The 23,792-nt window shown below is 49.1% G+C and overlaps 1 protein-coding gene across 2 annotated transcripts; it reads right to left on the bottom strand.

Moving 5' to 3' along the window:
* Positions 1-133: 133 nt before the first annotated feature.
* PPOX (protoporphyrinogen oxidase) lies at positions 134-23,764 on the bottom strand. 2 transcript variants are annotated; one of them, XM_089661567.1, is made up of 13 exons: positions 23,625-23,764; positions 20,980-21,077; positions 20,678-20,812; positions 19,374-19,489; positions 16,938-17,070; positions 15,799-15,943; positions 12,504-12,697; positions 10,920-10,980; positions 10,578-10,696; positions 3,285-3,398; positions 3,041-3,190; positions 2,328-2,370; positions 134-975 (listed from the first exon to the last, which is right to left on the bottom strand). In XM_089661567.1, exons 2-13 carry the CDS (start codon positions 21,064-21,066, stop codon positions 845-847), a joined length of 1,428 nt encoding a protein of 475 aa, XP_089517693.1. In that variant the 5' UTR covers positions 21,067-21,077; positions 23,625-23,764; the 3' UTR covers positions 134-844. The 2 variants fall into 2 exon arrangements, with proteins under 2 accessions (XP_089517693.1, XP_089517692.1); XM_089661566.1 differs by lacking the exon at positions 23,625-23,764 and adding an exon at positions 22,498-22,549.
* Between the last annotated feature and the right edge of the window lie 28 nt (positions 23,765-23,792).

Genomic DNA, 23,792 nt, shown 5'->3' with positions numbered 1-23,792 from the left:
GTTCTCACGTGTAATCGGCGTGGGGTGCGAATGACTAGGCACACACGGGGGCTCATTGGACTGCATTGTCATATTTAGACACCCAACGCAGATGGTGAAGATGATGGAAAAACACAAAGAGAACGCAGGTAGGTGGCTTTATGTAGTTACCTTTTTAATAGTGAATTTTGTATTTTAGGAATTCTTTGATAACATCAGGAACCGCTTGGGATCTCCTGTGCAAACCTGAGAACTGGGGCCCTAAGGAACCCAACCCAACTCAACCAAGGAACCCAAGCAAACCCAACCCAACCAATGGAACCCAAGCCAACCAAGCAAACCTAACCCAACCAATGGAACCCAACCCAACCAAGGAACCCAACTCAACCAATGGAACCCAACTCAACTAAGGAACCCAACCCAATTATTTCCTTCTAATATTTCAGGGGTTTCTTTTTCTATTGGTAGTCCTTGTATGTTCATGCACAGCCCATACCGCCCCCCTCAGCTCCAATTCCAGAAGATTGAGCGCAGATCTTCCTCCGAATGCTGCTTGATGCAAGCAACAGTCCACCAAAAGCCGCAGCCAGAACCCCCCCAGCTCCCTTCCGGACTGGAGATAAAGGATGCTTTCAATTGTATCCGTTACCAATGGAGCATGACTACTGGTAGGTGGCCCAGGTAGGTTGTTGTCTGTCCGCTGGACGACCCGAGACAGGCAATGCTACATAACATTCAGTCGCCAAGAACAACGGTTGGCATGGTAACCTTGGGTGTGAAGGGTCTCCGGTTGAGCAGTACAGCCCAGACTCGGGTTTGGGGGAGGGAGGGTGATGGGCCCCTCATCCAGGACACGCCGCCTCTGCTAGCATCCTGTCACGCCTTGGACAGACTTTTTGGCGTTGAAGATGCAATCGTTGACCGAAACGCCCCGATACGCGGCTCCGATGAGACTGAGAGGAAGGGCGTGCTGCTCAACGTAGGAGAAAAGGTTCTCTGGAGGGAAGAGAGGAGAAGATTACAGAGAAAACTCCGTCCATCCACATTGCTACAATCTGCAGTAATACTTGGTGATCCTGCCATGACGATCCTTCCAGGTATGGGGTGACAACGCTCTGTCCATGCCTTCTAATTGCTGTCCTGTCACAGGCGCCCCCTGCTGGAGGCTACAAGCGGCTAAGCCGACACGTTGTGCAGCAGTGATGAGCGCAGACTAGGATCTGATCACATCGCTGCAGGCCAATCATCTGCGGCTAGGGCATTACACCCCCCACCCCGATTGTACATTCTCCCTCTAGTGTCCACAACTGGTAATTACCCCTAGAGTGTACGTAACTCCCTCTAGTGGCCATAACTGCTAGCTACCTCCTAGAGTGTACATGCTCCCTCTAGTGTCCGCAACCGGTAATTACCACTAGAGAGTTTACATGCTCCCTCTAGTGTCTGCAACCGGTAATTACCCCTAGAGAGTGTACATGCTCCCTCTAGTGTCCCCAACTGGTAATTACCCCTAGAGAGTACATGCTCCCTCTAGTGTCCGCAACCGGTTATTACCCCTAGAGAGTGTACATGCTCCCTCTAGTGTCCGCAACCGGTAATTACCCCTAGACTGTACATGCTCCCTCTAGTGTCCGCAACCGGTAATTACCCCTAGAGAGTGTACATGCTCCCTCTAGTGTCCCCAACCGGTAATTACCCCTAGAGAGTGTACATGCTCCCTCTAGTGTCCCCAACCGGTAATTACCCCTAGAGAGTGTACATGCTCCCTCTAGTGTCCCCAACCGGTAATTACCCCTAGACAGTGTACATGCTCCCTCTAGTGTCCCCAACTGGTAATTACCCCTAGACAGTGTACATGCTCCCTCTAGTGTCCCCAACTGGTAATTACCCCTAGACTGTACGTGCTCCCTCTAGTGTCCCCAACTGGTAATTACCCCTAGACTGTACGTGCTCCCTCTAGTGTCCCCAACTGGTAATTACCCCTAGACTGTACGTGCTCCCTCTAGTGTCCCCAACTGGTAATTACCCCTAGACTGTACGTGCTCCCTCTAGTGTCCCCAACTGGTAATTACCCCTAGACTGTACGTGCTCCCTCTAGTGTCCCCAACTGGTAATTACCCCTAGAGAGTGTACGTGCTCCCTCTAGTGTCTGCAACCGGTAATTACCCCTAGAGAGTGTATATGCTCCCTCTAGTGTCCACAACTGGTAACTACCACTAGACTGTACACGCTCCCTCTAGTGTCCACAACTGGTAACTACCACTAGAGTGTACATACTCCCCCCCCCACCCCCACCCCTACCCCTACCCCTACCCCTACCAGGCACCCAAAGCCAGATATATTCTTACCGATGTGCTTCCAGTGTCCCAGCGTGTACTGAGGAATACAGCTCTGCCAAAAGAATCAGATGATATTCTTTAATGAGTGCTAACAGTGCTACCCAGAACTAAAATCATCAGCGCTCTCAGACCAGTGTTAGACCCTCTGACAGGTTTTTATATGCCAGGGAAAAGAACAATTAAGGCCTATGATACCATTGCTATAAAAAAAATTATTAATAATTCATGCATGTTGATAAAAAAACAACCAAATCTTTATAATCATATAGTATCTGAATAATCATCATAATAATAATCGAAGTTTATTTGCCTTTCCCGGCCCCCCCTCATCAACATGCTAATTCAATTATTAAATAAAGCCTTTCCATTACATGCATTATTTTATACCCAGTGATGACATCACTGGGTCTCTGTGCTTTTCTACATAATGCAGGCAGATCATGGCTGGTGGGAGGGGCTGGCAGGGTGCTGTACATAGCTTCCTAAAAATATCACAGTACTCCTCTCAAGCCCTGATGCAAACAGTGGGAGGAGTTATGCAAATATCAAAATATCTTGCAATTCTGGATCTTGTGGCTCAGAAGGCACTAAAGCCAGAGGATCAGTAGGTCAGCCAGGGAACTAGCATTTTTTAGAAGGAAAGTTACAAAATTCTGTATTTCTCTGATCATTAGCATCTAATAAAGAGGCCCCCCCCCCCCTGACTCCCACTCCTCCGCTACCTTGTTGATGCTGACGATGGCTCGGCTGGGCTTTCCCTTCACTCCGAGGTGAGATGCCGCCGCCGCAGTCGCCAGACTCAAAATCGTCTCTGGACGGACAGATTCTGGGTCCCCCAGGCTGCTCTCAAACCAGGCCCCGCCCAGCATCACCTAAGGGGAACACAAAGATGGGCGTCACCTCCTCATCATTGAATGGAAAGGGGGGGGGGTGGTAACATACCCGGCCCGAGTCAGGTCATGTTACCGTTAGTCTGGTAGACGCCGATCCTTTTCGGTTGTGTTCTGGATATGTGAGTGAATCGTAAACTATTCCCAGCAAGGCGGCGTCCTCGAAGGATGGGATGAGATGACCGAAACCCTGCGGGGGAGAGGAGAAAAGAAACCTGAGAGCAGAGCGGACAACGGCACACAACTGCAATGGCTCGCTTATATTGTCACAAAAATTATTATTATTTATTCACAGCACAAAACTTATCCCGGCACCCGATATTAGGATGAAAATTCCCGTATTTTCTCTAGTATGTGCGGTTCCTATATCGTCAGCGCCATCTAGTGGCCACAATACATTTTTTTCCCTGATTGAGGTATTCCTGGAAAAAAATGCATTACGGCCACTAGGGGCGCCGACGATATAGGAACCGCACATACTAGAGAAAATACGGGAATTTTTGTCCTGATTGTGCCAATGTTTGTGATGTCTGCATTTTATATATATATACACACACACACATTATATATATATATATATATATATATATATATATATATACACACACACACACACACACGTGTACTTTGACCTTACTACCATCGAGGAAGTCTCCAAGATCCTCTCTGATGCCTCACCACCTGCCTCCTCGCCCCTATCCCCTCAACTCCTACGACCTCCCTCCCCCTCCATCCTACGCTCCCTCACCCACATCTTTAATCTCTCCCTCTCCTCAGGCACTTTCCCCTCCCCTCTGAAACATGCACACATCACCCCCATACTTAAAAAGCGCTCCCTGGACCCCAATGACCGGAACAACCTCAGACCCATCTCCCTGCTCCCATTTACATCCAAACTCCTCGAGCGCCTCGTCTACACCCGCCTATGCTCTCACCTCAACGACAACCTCCTCGATCCCCTACAGTCCGGCTTCCGTCCCCTACACTCCACCGAAACTGCCTTACTCACCTCACCAACGACCTGCTAACCGCCAAAGCTAATGGCCACTATTCAGTGCTCCTACTCCTCGACCTCTCTGCGGCCTTCAACACAGTCCACCACCCCCTCCTCCTCAAAAAACTACACTCCCTCGGACTCAGAGACTCCGCCCTCTCCTGGCTCTCATCCTTCCTGTCACAACACTCCTTCAGCGTTACCTATAATGCTACCACCTCCCCCTCACTCCCCCTCTCTGTTGGGGTCCCTCAAGGCTCCATCCTCGGGCCCCTTCTCTTCTCCATCTACACCTCCTCCCTTGGCCAACTCATACACTCTCACGGCTTCAATTACCACCTCTATGCCGACGACACACAAATCTATCTCTCAACCCCCCACCTCACCCCCTCGGTCTCCGCCCGAATCACACACCTACTGAGCGACATATCAGACTGGATGTCGCTCCACTTCCTTAAACTGAACCTCTCCAAAACCGAGTTTCTTCTCTTCCCCCCCCAGCCCGGACACCACCCCCCATTGACTTCTCCATCACATCCAGCAACGCCACCATCAAACCCGCCCCGCAGGCCAGAGTACTGGGTGTCATTCTGGACTCCAACCTATCCTTCCAGCCCCAAGTCCAATCTTTAACAAACTCATGCAGACTCCACCTCCGCAACATGCAGACTCTGCCTCCGCAACATGCAGACTCCGCCTCCGCAACATCGCCAAAATCTGCGCGTTCCTAACCCCAGAAACCACTAAACAGCTCATCCACTCCCTCATCATATCACGACTCGACTACTGCAACTCCCTCCTCACTGGCCTGCCTCGCCGCTGGCTATCCCCGCTTCAGTCCATCCTGAATACAGCTGCCAGACTCATTCACCTTACCAACCGCTCCATCTCCGCCACGCCCCTCTGCCAATCCCTCCACTGGCTCCACCCCCCTCTGCCAATCCCTCCACTGGCTTCCAATTGCGCAACGGATCAAATTCACAATCCTAACACTGACGTACAAAGCCGTCCACCATACTGCCCCAAACTACATCACTGACCTAATATCCAAGTACCACCCAACACGCACACTCCGCTCCTCACAAGACCTCCTTCTCTCTAGTTCCCTGGTCTCCTCCTCCCATGCCCGCCCGGACTTCTCCAGGGTGTCACCCATCCTCTGGAACTCCCTGCCCCAACCCATCAGATTATCACCTACTCTCCTCTCCTTTAGGCGCACCCTGAAAACCCATCTCTTCAGGGAAGCCTACCCCACCCCCTGCTAACTTGCTGATCTCCTCCACTCTTCCTACCACTCCATCCCCCACAGCTATCTCCTCCTGTACCACCATCCCCTCCCTCCTAGATTGTAAACTGGAAAGAGCAGGGCCCTCGATCCCCTCATGTTTTGCATTGTATTGTTATTGTTCTGTCACATGTTCTGTCCCCCTTTGTAATGTACAGTGCTGAGCGAACTATCGGCGCTTTATAAATACTGTATAATAATAATAATAATAATATATACACACACAATATACAGTTGTGTTCACAATAATATCTGTGTGCTGAAAAAGGTGAATAAAGCTGAAAATCCTTCTAATCCTTTTCTTTCCATCCACACAAATGCATTGGGAACACGACACATTCTATTCCAAATCAAATCATGAAGAAAAATACATCAATTTGTGTTGTTCCTCTAAAAAAATGGAAGAAAAGTGAATATTAGACGGTTCAAAAAAATGGCCGTGTTTGTATTCTTCTTTACAAACTCCAACATTCACTATATAAACTGAGAAATGTTTGAAGATTTTGCTTTCCTTTGAATGACTTCATGAATATTTGGTTGTAGTCGCACTGTTTCTGAGAACTGCTGTACATCTGTGTTGCATGGAGTCCCCCAACTTCTGGCCCCTGTGATCAGGTATTCCAGCCCAGGATGATTGGACCACATTCCACAGTTCTTCTCTATTTCTTGGTTTTGCCTCAGAAACGGCATTTTTGATGTCACCCCACAAGTTTTTTATTGGATTAAGATCCAGGGCTTGGGCTGGCCACTCCCTAACGTCCATCTTGTTGGTCTGGAACCAAGATGTTGCCCGTTTACTGGTGTGTTTGGGGTCGTTGTCTTGTTGGAACACCCATTTCAAGGGCATTTCCTCTTCAGCATAAGGCAGCATGACCTCTTCAAGTATTCTGATGGATTCAAACTGATCCCTGATCCCTGGTATGCGATAAATAGGCCCAACACCGTAGTATGAGAAACATCCCCATATCATGATGCTTGCACCACCATGCTTCACGGTCTTCACAGTGTACTGTGGCTTGAATTCAGTGTTTGGGGGTCGTCTGACAAACTGTCTCCGCCCACTAGACCCAAAAAGAACAATCTTACTTCCATCAGTCCACAAAATGTTCCCCCATTTCTCTTTAGGCCGGTCAATGTGCTCTTTGGCAGATTGTAACCTCTTCAGTACACGTCTTTTTCCCAACAGTGGGACTTTGCGGGGGCTTCTTGCAGATAGCTTGGCTTCACATAGGCGTCTTCTAATTGTAACAGTCCTCACAGGGAACGTCACACCTTCTTTCATCTTCCTGGAGCTGATTGTTGGCTGAGTCCTCACAGGGAACGTCACACCTTCTTTCATCTTCCTGGAGCTGATTGTTGGCTGAGTCCTCACAGGGAACGTCACACCTTCTTTCATCTTCCTGGAGCTGATTGTTGGCTGAGTCCGCGCCATGTTGGCTATTCTTCTATCCATTCCAATGGTAGTTTTTCTCTTTCTTCCTCGTCTTTCAGGTTTTGGTTGCCATTTTAAAGCATTTGCCATCATTTTAGCTGAGCAGCCGATCATTTTCTGCACTTCTTTATATGTTTTCCCCCCTCCAATCAACTTTTTAATCAAGGTACGCTGTTCTTCTGAACAATGTCTGGAACGACCCATTTTCCTCAGAATTTCAGAGAGAAATGCACTGTAACCAGCATGTACAACATTTGCTGCCTTCCTTCCTTAAATAAGGGCAATAATTGCCACCTGTTTATCAAAGAATGAATGACCTCACTAATAGAACTCCACACTGCTATTATTTTGAACACGCCCCTTTCAATGAGTGATTCAATGACACAGAATCAGCAGCATGCATGTCATGACTGTTAGGTCTGTTGGATTTCTATTACTCTACTACACCTGCTAGGAGATTATTTGCCATGTGCCAACTGTATATACATATATATACACATACATATACAGTGGGGATCAAAAGATTAGGCACCCCAGCTAAAAATTTGCATTAATGTGCATAAAGAAGCCAAGGAAAGATGGAAAAATCTCCAAAAGGCATCAAATTACAGATTAGACATTCTTATAATATGTCAACAAAAGTTAGATTTTATTTCCATCATTTACACTTTCAAAATAACAGAAAACAAAAAAATGGCGTCTGCAAAAGTTTGGGCTCCCTGCAGAATTTATAGCATGCACTGCCCCCTTTGCAAAGCTGAGACCTGCCAGTGTCATGGATTGTTCTCAATCATCGTCTGGGAAGACCAGGTGATGTCAATCTCAAAGGTTTTAAATGCCCAGACTCATCTGACCTTGCCCCAACAATCAGCACCATGGGTTCTTCTAAGCAGTTGTCTAGAAAACTGAAACTGAAAATAGTTGACGCTCAGAAAGCTGGAGAAGGCTATAAGAAGATAGCAAAGCGTTTTCAGATGTCAATATCCTCTGTTCGGAATGTAATTAAGAAATGGCAGTCATCAGGAACAGTGGAAGTTAAAGCAAGATCTGGAAGACCAAGAAAAATATCAGACAGAACAGCTCGCAGGATTGTGAGAAAAACAATTCAAAACCCACGTTTGACTTCACGATCCCTCCAGAAAGATCTGGCAGACACTGGAGTTGTGGTCACTATTCCACTATAAAGAGATACTTGTACAAATATGGTCTTCATGGAAGAGTCATCAGAAGAAAACCTCTTCTACGTCCTCACCACAAAAATCATCGTTTGAACTTTGCAAATGAACACATAGACAAGCCTGATGCATTTTGGAAACAAGTTCTGTGGACCGATGAGGTTAAAATTGAACTTTTTGGCTGGAATGAGCAAAGGTACGTTTGGAGAAGAAGGGGCACAGAATTTAATGAAAAGAACCTCTGTCCAACTGTGAAGCATGGGGTTGGATCAATCATGCTTTGGGGTTGTGTTGCAGCCAGTGGCACAGGGAACATCTCACGAGTAGAAGGAAAAATGGATTCAATAAAATTTCAGCAAATTTTGGATGGTAACTTGATGCCATCTGTGAAAAAGCTGAAGTTAAAGAGAGGATGGCTTCTACAAATGGATAATGATCCTAAACACACCTCGAAATCCACGGGGGATTACATCAAGAGGCGTAAACTGAAGGTTTTGCCATGGCCTTCACAATCTCCTGACCTCAACATCATTGAAAATCTATGGATAGACCTTAAAAGAGCCGTGCGTGACAGACAGCCCAGAAATCTCAAAGAACTGGAAGACTTTTGTAAGGAAGAATGGGCAAAGATACCTCAAACAAGAATTGAAAGACTCTCGGCTGGCTACAAAAAGCGTTTACAAGCTGTGATACTTGCCAAAGGGGGCAGTACAAGATATTAACTCTGCAGGGTGCCCAAACTTTTGCAGACGCCATTTTTTTGTTTTCTGTTATTTTGAAAGTGTAAATGATGGAAATAAAATCTAACTTTTGTTGACATATTATAAGAATGTCTAATCTGTAATTTGATGCCTTTTGGAGATTTTTCCATCTTTCCTTGGCTTCTTTATGCACATTAATAGAGATGAGCGAATCGAACTTGGCGAAGTGGAATTCGTTTCGAATATTAGGAAAAATTCGGTTCGCACCGAATATTAGCAAACTTCGGATGCGCGAATCGAATTTTTCCCGATCGGCCGATTTTCATCCCTTCTACAGCCGGCAAAAAGTGTCCCTGCAGAGAGCTCCGCTATTTCTGACAGTTCCTTCACATTTACAGCGGTTGAAACATTGTATCTATTAGTTTCCATTTAGGATACAGATGTTTTTATTCGGAAATAAATAGATACAATGTTTCAACCGCTGTAAATGTGAAGGAACTGTCAGAAATAGCGGAGCTCTCTGCAGATACACTTTTTGCTGTACTGGAATTCTTCTTCTTTTCATTCTTCTTCTTCTTTTCATTCTTCTTTTCATTCTTCTTCTTCTTTTCATTCTTCTTTTCATTCTTCTTCTTCTTTTCATTCTTCTTTTCATTCTTCTTCTTTTCATTCTTCTTCTTCTCATCATTCTTCTTCTTTTCATTCTTCTTCTTCTTCTTTTCATTCTTCTTCTTTTCATTCTTCTTCTTCTTTTCATTCTTCTTCTTCTTCTCCTCATCATTCTTCTTCTTCTTCTTCTCATCATTCTTCTTCTTCTTCTTCTTTTCATTCTTCTTCTCATTCTTCTTTTCATTCTTTTCATTCTTCTTCTTTTCATTCTTCTTCTTCTTTTCATTCTTCTTTTCATTCTTCTTCTTTTCATTCTTTTCATTCTTCTTTTCATTCTTCTTTTCACTCTTTTCATTCTTCTTCTTCTCATTCTTCTTTTCACTCTTTTCATTCTTCTTCTTCTCATTCTTCTTTTCATTCTTCTTCTTTTCATTCTTTTCATTCTTCTTCTTCTTTTCATTCTTTTCATTCTTCTTTTCACTCTTTTCATTCTTCTTCTTCTCATTCTTCTTTTCATTCTTTTCATTCTTCTTCTTTTCATTCTTCTTCTTCTTCTTTTCATTCTTCTTCTTCTTCTCATTCTTCTTCTTCTTTCATTCTTCTTCTTCTTCTTTTCATTCTTCTTCTTCTTTTCATTCTTCTTCTTCTTCTTCTCCTTCGTCGTGCCCCGTGACTGCCCAAATGAGTGAAGTGTGCGGTGATTCTAAGATCGATGGCACTCATCTGCATGTCATACTGACTGACAGTATGATTTCTCTTCCCCAGCAGACTCCAAGGGCATTTAAATTAAAGGTACAGTGTTCTGCACTAATATAAAGTCTCTCTGAAGCCTAGAAACCCTTTTAATAAGTTAAATTCGCAGCGAATAAATTCACATCGAATCGAATTTCTTCCGCAAATTCGGCGAATCAGCCGAATCGAATTTTTGAATAATTCGCTCATCTCTACACATTAATACACATTTTTAGCTGGGGTGCCCAAACTTTCCATCCCCACTGTATATACACACACATACATATATACACCCCCTGTAGTCTGTATGATTGCATGCCTGGTGGGGAGAGACGGATTCCGGAGAGCCGCGCTCTCGGTCGGTGCATCAGTCTGCCTGGAGTGGCGCTATTCACCGACTTTTTGCGTCCGAAGGCCGCGAGCGGAGAAGCAAACACTCACCGATACGGGTAAAACCTCTCCATCGTACTCCAAGTTCACCACTGCGACATTGGCCGCGCTCAGCTGACGCAAGGTGTCCGACATGGGTTTGGCGATTGGGTCTAGCAGTCTGCTCAGAGCTGAAGAAAAAAAAAAAAAATGGTGGTTCGGGCGTCATGTCACATGACCATTGTAGAAATGGCAGCTGGAGCAGTCTATGGGGGAACTGTATGAAACCATATCTAAAGAGGACCTGTCACAGGAGCTGTGAAGACAACTATTCCGGGTTTTTAACATGGGACCTCCGGCCTTCCCCTCAGTCTGGGCCGGTTGTAGAGTTGAGGCGCTCCTGGCACACCTTACCTGCGGCTGGGAGCGCGCTGAACACGTGATCGGCTGTGACGCTGCCATTCGGAACTTTGATCTGTGGAGACAAACGTGGCTCTGGTTATTCCGCTCTCACATGTGACACGGAAGATTCCTATTCTGCATTTTCAAGAAGCGATGTGTTTAAAGAGCCATTAAACAGCACGGTCATAGGTAGGGCCGGGACAAGGGGGTGGGCAGGAGGGGCGGCTGCCCTGGGCACTGTGGTATCATGTGAGGTGATGTGTACGTGTGGGGGAGGGGCTCACCGTGAGGAAATGAGGGGGTGGAGGGATTTGTGTTGGGAGGAGGAAATTGGGGGGACAGTAAGGAGAAGGAGTGTGCTAGACATGGTGAATGAGGGGGGATCTGTGCTAGAAGAGGTGATATAGTGTGTGGTGGTGGGGGGGGGATTTTGCACTAGGAGGGGAAATTTTTCCGGGGGGTTGTGCTAGCAGGGATGATTGGGATGAGGAGGAGGATGGAGGGAATTTGAAGTGGGGGGGGGGGGTGTACTCAGAGAGGAAATTTAAGGGGCAAAAGATTTGTGCTGTAAGAGTGATTTTTTTTTTTAGATTTGTGCAGGGGGGGGGGGGGGGGGATACAGGTAGAGAAATTATTTGAGCTGGGATGGGGAAGGCGGATTTGTCCTGGGAGGAGGAATTTCAGCAGGTGGCAGTTTTTCCTGGGAGGCGGGATTTTGGCAGGGGGCGGATTTGTGCTGGAAGGAGGGATTTAGGCAGGGGGAGGATTTGTCCCGGGAGGAGGGATTTCAGAAGGGGGCGGATTTGTCCTGGGAGGAGGGATTTTGGCAGGGGGAGGATTTGTTCTGGGAGGAGGGATTTCGGCAGGGGGAGGATAGCCCTGGGAGGAGGGATCTCGGCCAGGGGCAGATTTGTCCTGGGAGGAGGGATTTCGGCAGGGGGCGGATTTGTGCTGGGAGGAGGGATTTCGGAAGGGGGCGAATTGGTGAAGGGAGGAGGTAGTTCGACAGGGGGTGGATTTGTCCTGGGAGGAGGGATTTTGGAAGGGGGCGGATTTGTCCTGGGAGGAGGGATTTCGGCGGGGGGCGGATTTGTGCTGGGAGGGATTCCGGCGGGGGGCGGATTTGTGCTGGGAGGGATTCCGGCGGGGGGCGGATTTGTGCTGGGAGCAGGGATTTCGGCAGGGTGCGGATTGGTGAAGGGAGGAGGTATTTCGGCAGGGGGCGGATTTGTCCTGGGAGGAGGGATCTCGGCAGGGGGCGGATTTGTCCTGGGAGGAGGGATCTCGGCAGGGGTCGGATTGGTGAAGGGAGGAGGTATTTCGGCGGGGGGCGGATTTGTCCTGGGAGGAGGGATTTCGGTGGGGGGTGGATTTGTCCTGGGAGGAGGGGAAATTTATGATTGGACCCAGCTTGCTGATAATAACCACCCTCAGGTTATACTGCCACCTACAGGAGAAATGGACACTAGGCACATAGGAAACTAAAGGTCACCCCCTTGGGGCTATAACTCCTCCCACCCGCTCCAACGAGAAAAAAATAACCCGTTTCGGTGGAAGCTGAATTTTGAGTTTGTTCCGCCCACCCCTGGCAGGCACCTTCCAGCTGTTGTTGGGGGTCCTCTCCATGGCCTCCATGGGGGTGTCCTTGTGTATCTCTACCCCCCTCTGCTTGATGTAATCCTCCAGTGCATCAGACAGCGTCTGCATCCCCCCGCGCAGCGACCACTGGCTCCAACGCTCCTTCTTGGCCTTCTGGATGAGAGGTGAATCCAGTTCCGGGGTTTTCTCTGCTGCAAAAAGACACAGCTGGGGAATTAGTACAGCAACCCTGGAGAGGTGGAGAGCTAAAACACAGAAGAAGCCATGGATCCCTGGGGGAGGAACATTCCACAGGGGGTGTGGCCAAATTAAAGTTTGGTTTGGTTAGTGATGATTGGACAATAACATAAATCATCCATTGGTTGTGAGTGTGCCCTTCAAGTAATGCTTTTCTTACATTGGGGGTCAGTGGGGAGCCCCCATAACATCTCGTCTTACATTGGTGGTCAGTGGGGACCCCAATAACATCCCCTCTTACATTGGTGGTCAGTGGGGGGCCCCAGTAACATCCCCTCTTACATTGGTGGTCAGTGGGGACCCCAATAACATCCCCTCTTACATTGGTGGTCAGTGGGGGGCCCCAGTAACATTACCTCTTACATTGGTGGTCAGTGGGGACCCCAATAACATCCCCTCTTCCATTGGTGGTCAGTGGGGGGCCCCAGTAACATCTCCTCTTACATTGGTGGTCAGTGGGGTCCCAAGTAACATTCCCTCTTAATGGTGGTCAGTGGGGACCCCAGTAACATCCCCTCTTACATTGGTAGTCAGTGGGGTCCCCAGTAACACCCCCTCTTAATGGTGGTCAGTGGGGGGCCCCAGTAACATCCCCTCTTACATTGGTGGTCAGTGGGGACCCCAATAACATCCCCTCTTCCATTGGTGGTCAGTGGGGGGCCCCAGTAACATCTCCTCTTACATTGGTGGTCAGTGGGGTCCCAAGTAACATTCCCTCTTAATGGTGGTCAGTGGGGGTCCCCAGTAACATCCCCTCTTACATTGGTGGTCAGTGGGGGTCCCCAGTAACACCCCCTCTTACATTGGTGGTCAGTGGGGGCCCCAGTAACATCCCCTCTTACATTGGTGGTCAGTGGGGGTCCCCAGTAACATCCCCTCTTACATAGGTGGTCAGTGGGGGTCCCCAGTAACATCCCCTCTTACATAGGTGGTCGGTGGGGGTCCCCAGTAACATCCCCTCTTACATTGGTAGTCAGTGGGGGTCCCCAGTAACATCCCCGCTTACATAGGTGGTCAGTGGGGGTCCCCAATAACATCCCCTCTTACATTGGTAGTCAGTGGGGGCCCCAGTAACACCCCCTCTTACATTGGTGGTCAGTGGGGGCCCCAGTAACATCCCCTCTTACATTGGTGGTCAGTGGGGGTCCCCAGTAACATCCCCTCTTACATTGGTGCTCAGTGGGGGGCCCCAGTAACATCCCCTCTTACATTGGTGGTCAGTGGGGGGCCCCAGTAACAACCCCTCTTACATTGGTGGTCAGTGGGGGCCCCAGTAACATCCCCTCTTACATTGGTGGTCAGTGGGGGTCCCCAGTAACATCCCCTCTTACATTGGTGGTCAGTGGGGAGCCCCAATAACATCCCCTCTTACATTGGTGGTCAGTGGGGGGCCCCAGTAACATCCCCTCTTACATTGGTGGTCAGTGGGGAGCCCCAATAACATCCCCTCTTACATTGGTGGTCAGTGGGGGTCCCCAGTAAAACCCCCTCTTAATGGTGGTCAGTGGGGGGCCCCAGTAAAATCCCCTCTTACATTGGTGGTCAGTGGGGGGCCCAGTAACATCCCCTCTTACATTGGTGGTCAGTGGGGGCCCCAGTAACATCCCCTCTTACATTGGTGGTCAGTGGGGACCCCAGTAACATCCCCGCTTACATAGGTGGTCAGTGGGGGTCCCCAATAACATCCCCTCTTACATTGGTAGTCAGTGGGGGCCCCAGTAACACCCCCTCTTACATTGGTGGTCAGTGGGGGCCCCAGTAACATCCCCTCTTACATTGGTGGTCAGTGGGGGTCCCCAGTAACATCCCCTCTTACATTGGTGCTCAGTGGGGGGCCCCAGTAACATCCCCTCTTACATTGGTGGTCAGTGGGGGGCCCCAGTAACAACCCCTCTTACATTGGTGGTCAGTGGGGGCCCCAGTAACATCCCCTCTTACATTGGTGGTCAGTGGGGGTCCCCAGTAACATCCCCTCTTACATTGGTGGTCAGTGGGGAGCCCCAATAACATCCCCTCTTACATTGGTGGTCAGTGGGGGGCCCCAGTAACATCCCCTCTTACATTGGTGGTCAGTGGGGAGCCCCAATAACATCCCCTCTTACATTGGTGGTCAGTGGGGGTCCCCAGTAAAACCCCCTCTTAATGGTGGTCAGTGGGGGGCCCCAGTAAAATCCCCTCTTACATTGGTGGTCAGTGGGGGGCCCAGTAACATCCCCTCTTACATTGGTGGTCAGTGGGGGCCCCAGTAACATCCCCTCTTACATTGGTGGTCAGTGGGGACCCCAGTAACATCCCCTCTTACATTGGTGGTCAGTGGGGGCCCCAGTAACATCCCCTCTTACATTGGTGGTCAGTGGGGGCCCCAGTAACATCCCCTCTTACATTGGTGGTCAGTGGGGACCCCAGTAACATCCCCTCTTACATTGGTGGTCAGTGGGGGCCCCAGTAACATCCCCTCTTACATTGGTGGTCAGTGGGGACCCCAGTAACATCCCCTCTTACATTGGTGGTCAGTGGGGACCCCAGTAACATCCCCTCTTACATTGGTGGTCAGTGGGGACCCCAGTAACATCCCCTCTTACATTGGTGGTCAGTGGGGGGCCCCAATAACATCCCCTCTTACATTGGTGGTCAGTGGGGGTCCCCAGTAAAACCCCCTCTTAATGGTGGTCAGTAGGGGGCCCCAGTAAAATCCCCTCTTACATTGGTGGTCAGTGACCCCCAATCATAGTGCCTCTATTATACTACTGCCCCTTACAGTATTAGTAAGCACCCCCCGTGTCACCAGCATGTCTCATACGTGGAAGGGACACGAGAGGAGGATGGTGGACTAGTGTGGAGGAGGGGTAGCCACGTGCTGCCACTTCCCTGCTCTGCCCTGCATATGGAGGTGTAGGACGGGGATCCCTTCTGACGGGGCGGGGTTGTCACGGCCGGGAACCAATCTACCCATCACATGGCTGTGATTGACAGGTTGCAAATGACACTGTGAATGACACGCCCCCTCTGAGATATATACTGTGGTGATAGGGCCAAGCAGGGGGGAGGGACCTACCTCCGCCTGTCGCCATACCCAGGATGACCGATCTCTTCCGAGCTTCAGCATCATGCAGGAAGGGAAAGCAGGAGCGCAGGCTGAGCCTCCGACAGTCCCCGGCAAATACCCCCCGACACAGACTGTCCACCACGATGTCCGCCAACTGCAGGAGAGAGCAGAGAGAAGGTGCAACAGTCACAGGAGAGGAGAGCTATACAGGAAGGGGCGGAGTCCTCCAGGAGAGGAGTTATAGAGGAAGGGGCGGAGTCCTCCAGGAGAGGAGTTATAGAGGAAGGGGCGGAGTCCTCCAGGAGAGGAGTTATAGAGGAAGGGGCGGAGTCCTCCAGGAGAGGAGTTATAGAGGAAGGGGCGGAGTCCTCCAGGAGAGGAGTTATAGAGGAAGGGGCGGAGTCCTCCAGGAGAGGAGTTATAGAGGAAGGGGCGGAGTCCTCCAGCAGTGCAGAGTATTTCAGGAGAGGAGTTATAGAGGAAGGAGAGGAGTTCTCCAGCATTGCAGAGTATTTCAGGAGAGGAGTTATAGAGGAAGGAGAGGAGTCCTCCAGCAGTGCAGAGTATTTCAGGAGAGGAGAGTTATAGAGGAAGGGGCGGAGTCCTCCAGCAGTGCAGAGTATTTCAGGAGAGGAGTTATAGAGGAAGGAGAGGAGTCCTCCAGCAGTGCAGAGTATTTCAGGAGAGGAGAGTTATAGAGGAAGGGGCGGAGTCCTCCAGCAGTGCAGAGTATTTCAGGAGAGGAGTTATAGAGGAAGGAGAGGAGTCCTCCAGCAGCGCAGAGTATTTCAGGAGAGGAGAGTTATAGAGGAAGGAGCGGAGTCCTCCAGCAGTGCAGAGTATTTCAGGAGAGGAGAGTTATAGAGGAAGGAGCGGAGTCCTCCAGCAGCGCAGAGTATTTCAGGAGAGGAGAGTTATAGAGGAAGGAGCGGAGTCCTCCAGCAGTGCAGAGTATTTCAGGAGAGGAGAGTTATAGAGGAAGGAGAGGAGTCCTCCAGCAGTGCAGAGTATTTCAGGGGAGGAGTTATAGAGGAAGGGGCGGAGTCCTCCAGCAGTGCAGAGTATTTCAGGGGAGGAGTTATAGAGGAAGGGGCGGAGTCCTCCAGCAGCGCAGAGTATTTCAGGAGAGGAGAGTCTCCATTTCGTACCTCTTTCCCGAAGCGTCTTGTGAAGAAATCATGGACGCTCTCGTCCTCCCGGGACCCGCGGGGAGCGGTCAGGTCCTGCAGGCCACACAGGAACAATGGTCTGGAGAAGGGGGGGATGGTACGGAGGACCCCCCTGTAAGGACAGAGAAGAAAGCGCTCTGTTGGTTTCCAGGCCGGTCAAGTCGCCTCCTATTAGAGGGTCGCCCCTTAAAAATCTGACAATTCTAGAATTCGGTGGATTGTAGAGCCTCTGATCCCACCCCCATACATCTCGTATCTCTGCCCCCTCCCCCCGTCACCCCCATAACTGTTGTGTCTCTGCACAGACCCCCCGATACTCCCTGCAGTGGTCTGACCTGCTTTGCTCCATCATCAGTCCCCCCTGTCCTCGCTGTTGATGGACCTGCAGCTTTCAGAAAAAAAAAAAAAAAACATTTATCCTGCTACGTAGATCCTTGTTCAGGCACTTCCTGTCATAGGGTGACAACTCCCTGTCCATGTCTCCCAGTCCTGCTCCTGTGTTGTCACCCTGATACACGTCTACAAAATGTGACACGTTGTGTAGCAATGCCCTATCCCATGCACTTCATAAAATCGACCCAATCCCTCCGAATATCTGTTGGCGATCCGGTGCCCGCTGTGTCACCGATCGTTGTACGTGTGAGGTCCCGATCATGTGATCACCGATTGGCCAATCAGTGATCACATGAAGAGTAGTAAGCAAGATGTCACTACGGACATCATTGCTTACTACGTGTGAAATCTGTGAATGATCACAGAGATCACATGGTACAGGGCCCTTCACAACAGCCCTGTACCATGTGACCAGCTGTGACCAATCACAGCTCACACAGTATTTCTCAATGGCTGCATGAATGCAACCAGAGAGAAGGAGAAATTATTGATGTTACAGCCTTTATGGGTGTAAAAGCAATCAGTGTGAAAAAAGAAAAAAAAAATCTTCATCACCCCCCACAAGTAGTACAGTGTCACCATGGTGACACTACTGCTAGGGTGACAGTATAAAAAAAACCTAAAAAAAAAAAAAAAACAACAAAAAAAAAAAACCCATAAAAAAATAATAATATTTAAAAAAAAAAACCCACACAAAAACAAACCCCATAAATATTAACAAAAATAAATAATAATATTAAAAAAAAAAAAAAAACATAAATAATATTAAAAAAAAAAAACCCACACAAAAAAAACCCCCCATAAATAATAATATTAAAATAAAAAAAACAAACCCCACAAAAAAACCCCCCATAAATACTAAAAAAAACAAAACACCACACACAAAAAAACCCCCATAAATAATAATATAAAAAAAAACCCACAAAAAAACCCATAAATAATAATATAAAAAAAACCCCATAAATAATAATATTAAAAAAAAACTACACACACAAAAAAACCCCCATAAATAATAATATAAAAAAAACACCCACAAAAAACCCCATAAATAATATAAAAAAAAAACCCCATAAATAATAATATTAAAAAAAAACTACACACAAAAAAACCCCCCATAAATAACAAAAAAAACACAGAAAAAAACCCCGTAAATAATAATTAAAAAAAAACAAAAAAACACCATAAATAATAATACTAAAAAAAAAACAAAAAACACCACACACAAAAAAACCCCCATAAATAATAATATAAAAAAAACACCCACAAAAAACCCCATAAATAATAATATAAAAAAAAAAACCCATAAATAATAATATAAAAAAAAAAAACCCATAAATAATAATATTAAAAAAAAACTACACACACAAAAAAAAACCCCCATAAATAACAAAAAAAAAACAACAAAAAACACACAGAAAAAACCCCCCATAAATAATAATTAAAAAAAAACAAAACACATTTTTGAAAAATTATAATTTTTGGTTATAAACTAATGTGGGTTACTTATTTTTTTACTAAAAAAAATAGATGAATATATTTTTATTAAGATTTATGAAGAAAGATTATTTGCAAAATTTTATAAGAAAAACACTTTTTTTTTTTCAAAATGTTGGGACATTTTCATTTCTGTAGTAAAAAAAAAAAAAAAATCTTCCTCACCCCCCACAAGTAGTACAGCGTCACCATGGTGACAATGGACTGCTAGGGTGACAGTATGTAAAAAAACAAAAACCAATAATAATCTAAAAAAATAAAATAAAAAATTATAAATTTTTAAGTATAAACTAATTTATGTTATTTATTTTTTTTTACTAAAAAGATAACTGAATACATTTTTCCAAGATTTATGATGAAATATTATTTATTTGCAAAATTTCATAAGAAAACCTTTTTTTCAAAATTTTTGGACTTTTTTATTTATATAGCAAAAAAAAAAATCCCAGTAGCCTGACCCCCCCCCCCCACCCCCCGGCTGACTCTGAAGCCCACCTATGAAAAGCAAAGCCTGCTCGCTGTTCTCACCCCAGACTGGAGGGCATTCTGTGCAGAGCCTTGTGGACGTAGAGGAAACGGTTCCTGGCAGCGGGGTGACTACTTGGGATGGGGATCAGATCGCTCTCCAGGCCGAGTTCAGACACCTAGGAGGGGAAAGTGTGCAAGTCGGTCAAACGATCACACGATTTATTTTTTTAACCCCTTAATGAGCACCCAACGTGTGTGTGTGGCGGCAAAAGACAAGATTGTAACAACCACACGCTGTACATTGGGGGGGGGCAATGTATCTGTGGGGAGAGAGCCCCCCCAGTACAGAGACAAAACTGTTATAGGGTGACAACGCTCTGTGCCCATCCCCCAATTGTGCTCCTGTTGTCACCCTGTTACATGGGCTTCTAATGGACAAATCAAGAGGGTGTTTCTTCACACAGACACTGTCCACTGTTGTCACCATCATGAGCCCGCCCTGAGAAATGCCAGGCAGCCATCGCTGGAGGATATACAGACAGCAAGCGGATCTTCCTGCAAGCGGCCGTCCTCCGCCCCGGGAAGCCAGAGAGCCGGCCGTCCTCCGCCCCGGGAAGTCAGAGAGCCGTCCTCCGCCCCGGGAAGCCAGAGAGCCGTCCTCCGCCCCGGGAAGTCAGCCGGCCGCCCTCCGCCCCGGAAAGTCAGCCGGCCGCCCTCCGCCCCGGAAAGTCAGCCGGCCGCCCTCCGCCCCGGAAAGTCAGCCGGCCGCCCTCCGCCCCGGAAAGTCAGCCGGCCGCCCTCCGCCCCGGAAAGTCAGCCGGCCGCCCTCCGCCCCGGAAAGTCAGCCGGCCGCCCTCCGCCCCGGAAAGTCAGCCGGCCGCCCTCCGCCCCGGAAAGTCAGCCGGCCGCCCTCCGCCCCGGGAAGTCAGCCGGCCGCCCTCCGCCCCGGGAAGTCAGCCGGCCGCCCTCCGCCCCGGGAAGTCAGCCGGCCGCCCTCCGCCCCGGGAAGTCAGCCGGCCGCCCTCCGCCCCGGGAAGTCAGCCGGCCGTCCTCCGCCCCGGGAAGTCAGCCGGCCGTCCTCCGCCCCGGGAAGTCAGCCGGCCGTCCTCCGCCCCGGGAAGTCAGCCGGCCGTCCTCCGCCCCGGGAAGTCAGCCGGCCGTCCTCCGCCCCGGGAAGTCAGAGCGCCGTCCTCCGCCCCGGGAAGTCAGAGCGCCGTCCTCCGCCCCGGGAAGTCAGCCGGCCGTCCTCCGCCCCGGGAAGTCAGCCGGCCGTCCTCCGCCCCGGGATGTCAGCAAGTTGTCATCCGCCGCAGGATTGTATCAAACTCTCCCAGTAACTCCCAACCGGCGTCTCAGAGACTCACCATACACAGGGAGTTCTTGCCCACCACTCCCGCCGGGCGCATGCCGCGGGGGCCATGCTCAAACACAGCGCCATCGTCTGTCCGCGTGGAGCGCATCCATCCGCCGAGCCTGGAGCTGCTCTCCAGCAAAATCACCTGTGTGAAAAGCAACAGAACATACGTGACGACACACTGCATAGAGAAGAACAGAGGCCCAGTGATGACATCACCGGGAATAAAAGTAAGGGATTAGACCAAAGCGTACGATCGAATCCCATCAGACACAGAAATGATCGATGAGTGGGCGGGGCCGGGATCCTCACCTTGGGCACCTTGGCATCCTTCACCAGATGGTAGCAGGCGGTCAGCCCACTAATGCCGCCCCCAGCGACTACCACCGACCTCGGCATCTGACAACCGGCTGAGAGAAGACAACAAGATCAATACTCTACAGTATACATCATCTGTCGGGAGGGAGCGATGGTCTGCAGAACTCAATGGTGGAATAATCTGCAGAATACATCACTAGGGATCTGTAAGGAGGGGGAGGGGAGGGAGCGATGTTCTGCAGATCTCTAGAGAGGTCAGTGGTGGAATAATCTGCAGAATACATCAATATGGATCTGTCAGGAGGGGGAGGGGAGGGAGCGATGTTCTGCAGATCTCTAGAGAGGTCAGTGGTGGAATAATCTGCAGAATATATCAATGATGATCTGGCAGGTGGGGGAGGGGAGGGAGCGATGGTCTGCAGATCTCAATGGTGGAATAATCTGCAGAATACATCACTAGGGATCTGTCAGGAGGGGGAGGGGAGGGGAGGGAGCGATGGTCTGCAGAACTCAATGGTGGAATAATCTGCAGAATATATCAATAATGATCTGTCAGGTGGGGGAGGGGAGGGAGCGATGTTCTGCAGATCTCAATGGTGGAATAATCTGCAGAATACATCACTAGGGATCTGTCAGGAGGGGGAGGGGAGGGAGCGATGTTCTGCAGATCTCTAGAGGGGTCAGTAATATAGACATCCTGTTATCAGTCATAGAACCAATCCTCGGCCACACAGTACAGATGATACATTGTAACACACTAGAAGAGATCGCACACAATGTAACGACGGGAGGAGATCAGACACAATGTAACGACAGGAGGAGATCAGATACAATGTAACGACAGGAGGAGATCAGATACAATGTAACGACAGGAGGAGATCAGATACAATGTAACGACAGGAGGAGATCAGATACAATGTAACGACAGGAGGAGATCAGATACAATGTAACGACGGGAGGAGATCACACAATGTAACGACGGGAGGAGATCAGATACAATGTAACGACGGGAGGAGATCAGATACAATGTAACGACAGGAGGAGATTGCACACAATGTAACGACAGGAGGAGTTCAGATACAATGTAACGACAGGAGGAGATCAGATACAATGTAACGAAAGGAGGAGATCAGATACAATGTAACGACAGGAGGAGATCAGATACAATGTAACGAAAGGAGGAGATCAGATACAATGTAACGACAGGAGGAGATCAGATACAATGTAACGACGGGAGGAGATCAGATACAATGTAACGACGGGAGGAGATCACACAATGTAACGACAGGAGGAGATCAGATACAATGTAACGACAGGAGGAGATCAGATACAATGTAACGAAAGGAGGAGATCAGATACAATGTAACGAAAGGAGGAGATCAGATACAATGTAACGAAAGGAGGAGATCAGATACAATGTAACGAAAGGAGGAGATCAGATACAATGTAACGAAAGGAGGAGATCAGATACAATGTAACGACGGGAGGAGATCAGATACAATGTAATCTTACCAGCTGACCCTCTCTGATCCTCTCCAGCACTCACTGGGACCTCCACCCACATGGTAAGGAGGATGGAGTACTGGAGGGGGGCGTGCCTGTCAGCTGTCAGCCAATCAGAGGTCTGGGTTGAGGTGACAGGGAGGCGATCAGGAAGTGCCTGGTTGGGGCAGATATCTCCATCACACAGACTGTGTCCTGGATAAGCCCCCCTCCCCCCCCCAGGTTGTGTTCAGCGTGCTGATTGCACTATCTGGGCCCCGCAGGGTACATATAATATATACTTCACTACAGAGACATACATCCACTGACCCCTCCCCCATCCCTGAAACTGCTAGTTGCCTGGCTGCCTCTATGAGCGTGACCCCATCATGGCCTTCTACAGATACCCGTCGCCTGGCTGTGCTCGGTCGGAAGGTCTGGCCACTTCCTCTGAGCCCAAGATGAGCTCATCTCTCCATCACTCTGCTCTCTCCTCCTATCAGCATGATTCAACCTCCTTCCTCTGAGCCCAGGTCACCCTGAACCCGCCCCCCAGCCTGTGATTGGACAGTGAAAGGAGACGCAGCACAGGGATGCGCTCATCTCTCGGTCACTCTGCTGTCTCCTCCTATCAGCATGATTCAACCTCCTTCCTCTGAGCCCAGGTCACCCTGAACAGCAGTACTCTTCTTCTGCCACTAGATGTCCTCAGTCTGACGAATGGCATCATTCACGCCACTTCCTCTGAGCCCAGGTCACCCTGAACCCGCCCCCAGCAGGTGATTGGACAGTGAAAGGAGAAGCAGCACTGTAATGAGCTCATCGCTCGGTCACTCTGCTCTCTCCTCCTATCAGCACGTTTCTTATCAAACTGATTGGCTCCTTGTGCTGCTTCTCCCCCGCGCTGAGCTCTGCTGCATGTGACCTGTCTGTGAAATTCATTATGCTGTCTGGGGGGGGGGGGCGCCGTGCAAAATGAGGTGGCGGTCATGTGACCAGCTGCGTCCCATGGGAAGTTGTTCTCTGTTGGAGCTTACACAGGCCTGGCTCCCCCATGTGACAGTGCTGGACCTATCATCCACCAGCAGAGTGATCACATGGTCCCCATACCCGGAAGTACCCCCAGTACGGGGTGTTTATCATCCCCTGATACTCACACAGCCCCGCCTCTTCTTATTATAGGAGGATATCTCCCCTCCCCCGCTCTCTGGACCCTGTACAGGTCACATGACAGGGGAGGAGTCTCTGCTGACGGTTCTGGGTGTGGAACTCCTCCTCCCCCACAATGCACTGCCCGGTCTCCATGGAGATGCTCTATACCGGAA

This window comes from Staurois parvus, unplaced genomic scaffold (genome assembly GCF_062004578.1).
Source record: "Staurois parvus isolate SC_StPar_1 unplaced genomic scaffold, SC_StPar_1.0 ptg001351l, whole genome shotgun sequence".
NCBI lineage: Eukaryota > Metazoa > Chordata > Amphibia > Anura > Ranidae > Staurois > Staurois parvus.
This window is presented reverse-complemented; position numbering and strand designations above follow the sequence as displayed.

Coding starts and splice junctions, on each gene's coding strand:
- PPOX (XM_089661566.1), bottom strand. CDS start 22,549: ATGTGGGTGGAGGTCCCAGTGAGTGCTGGAGAGGATCAGAGAGGGTCA. Junction 10,697..10,919: donor CAGCGCGCTCCCAGCCGCAG/GTAAGGTGTGCC, acceptor TTTTTTCTTCAG/CTCTGAGCAGACTGCTAGAC. Junction 3,191..3,284: donor CGGCGTCTACCAGACTAACG/GTAACATGACCT, acceptor TGTTCCCCTTAG/GTGATGCTGGGCGGGGCCTG.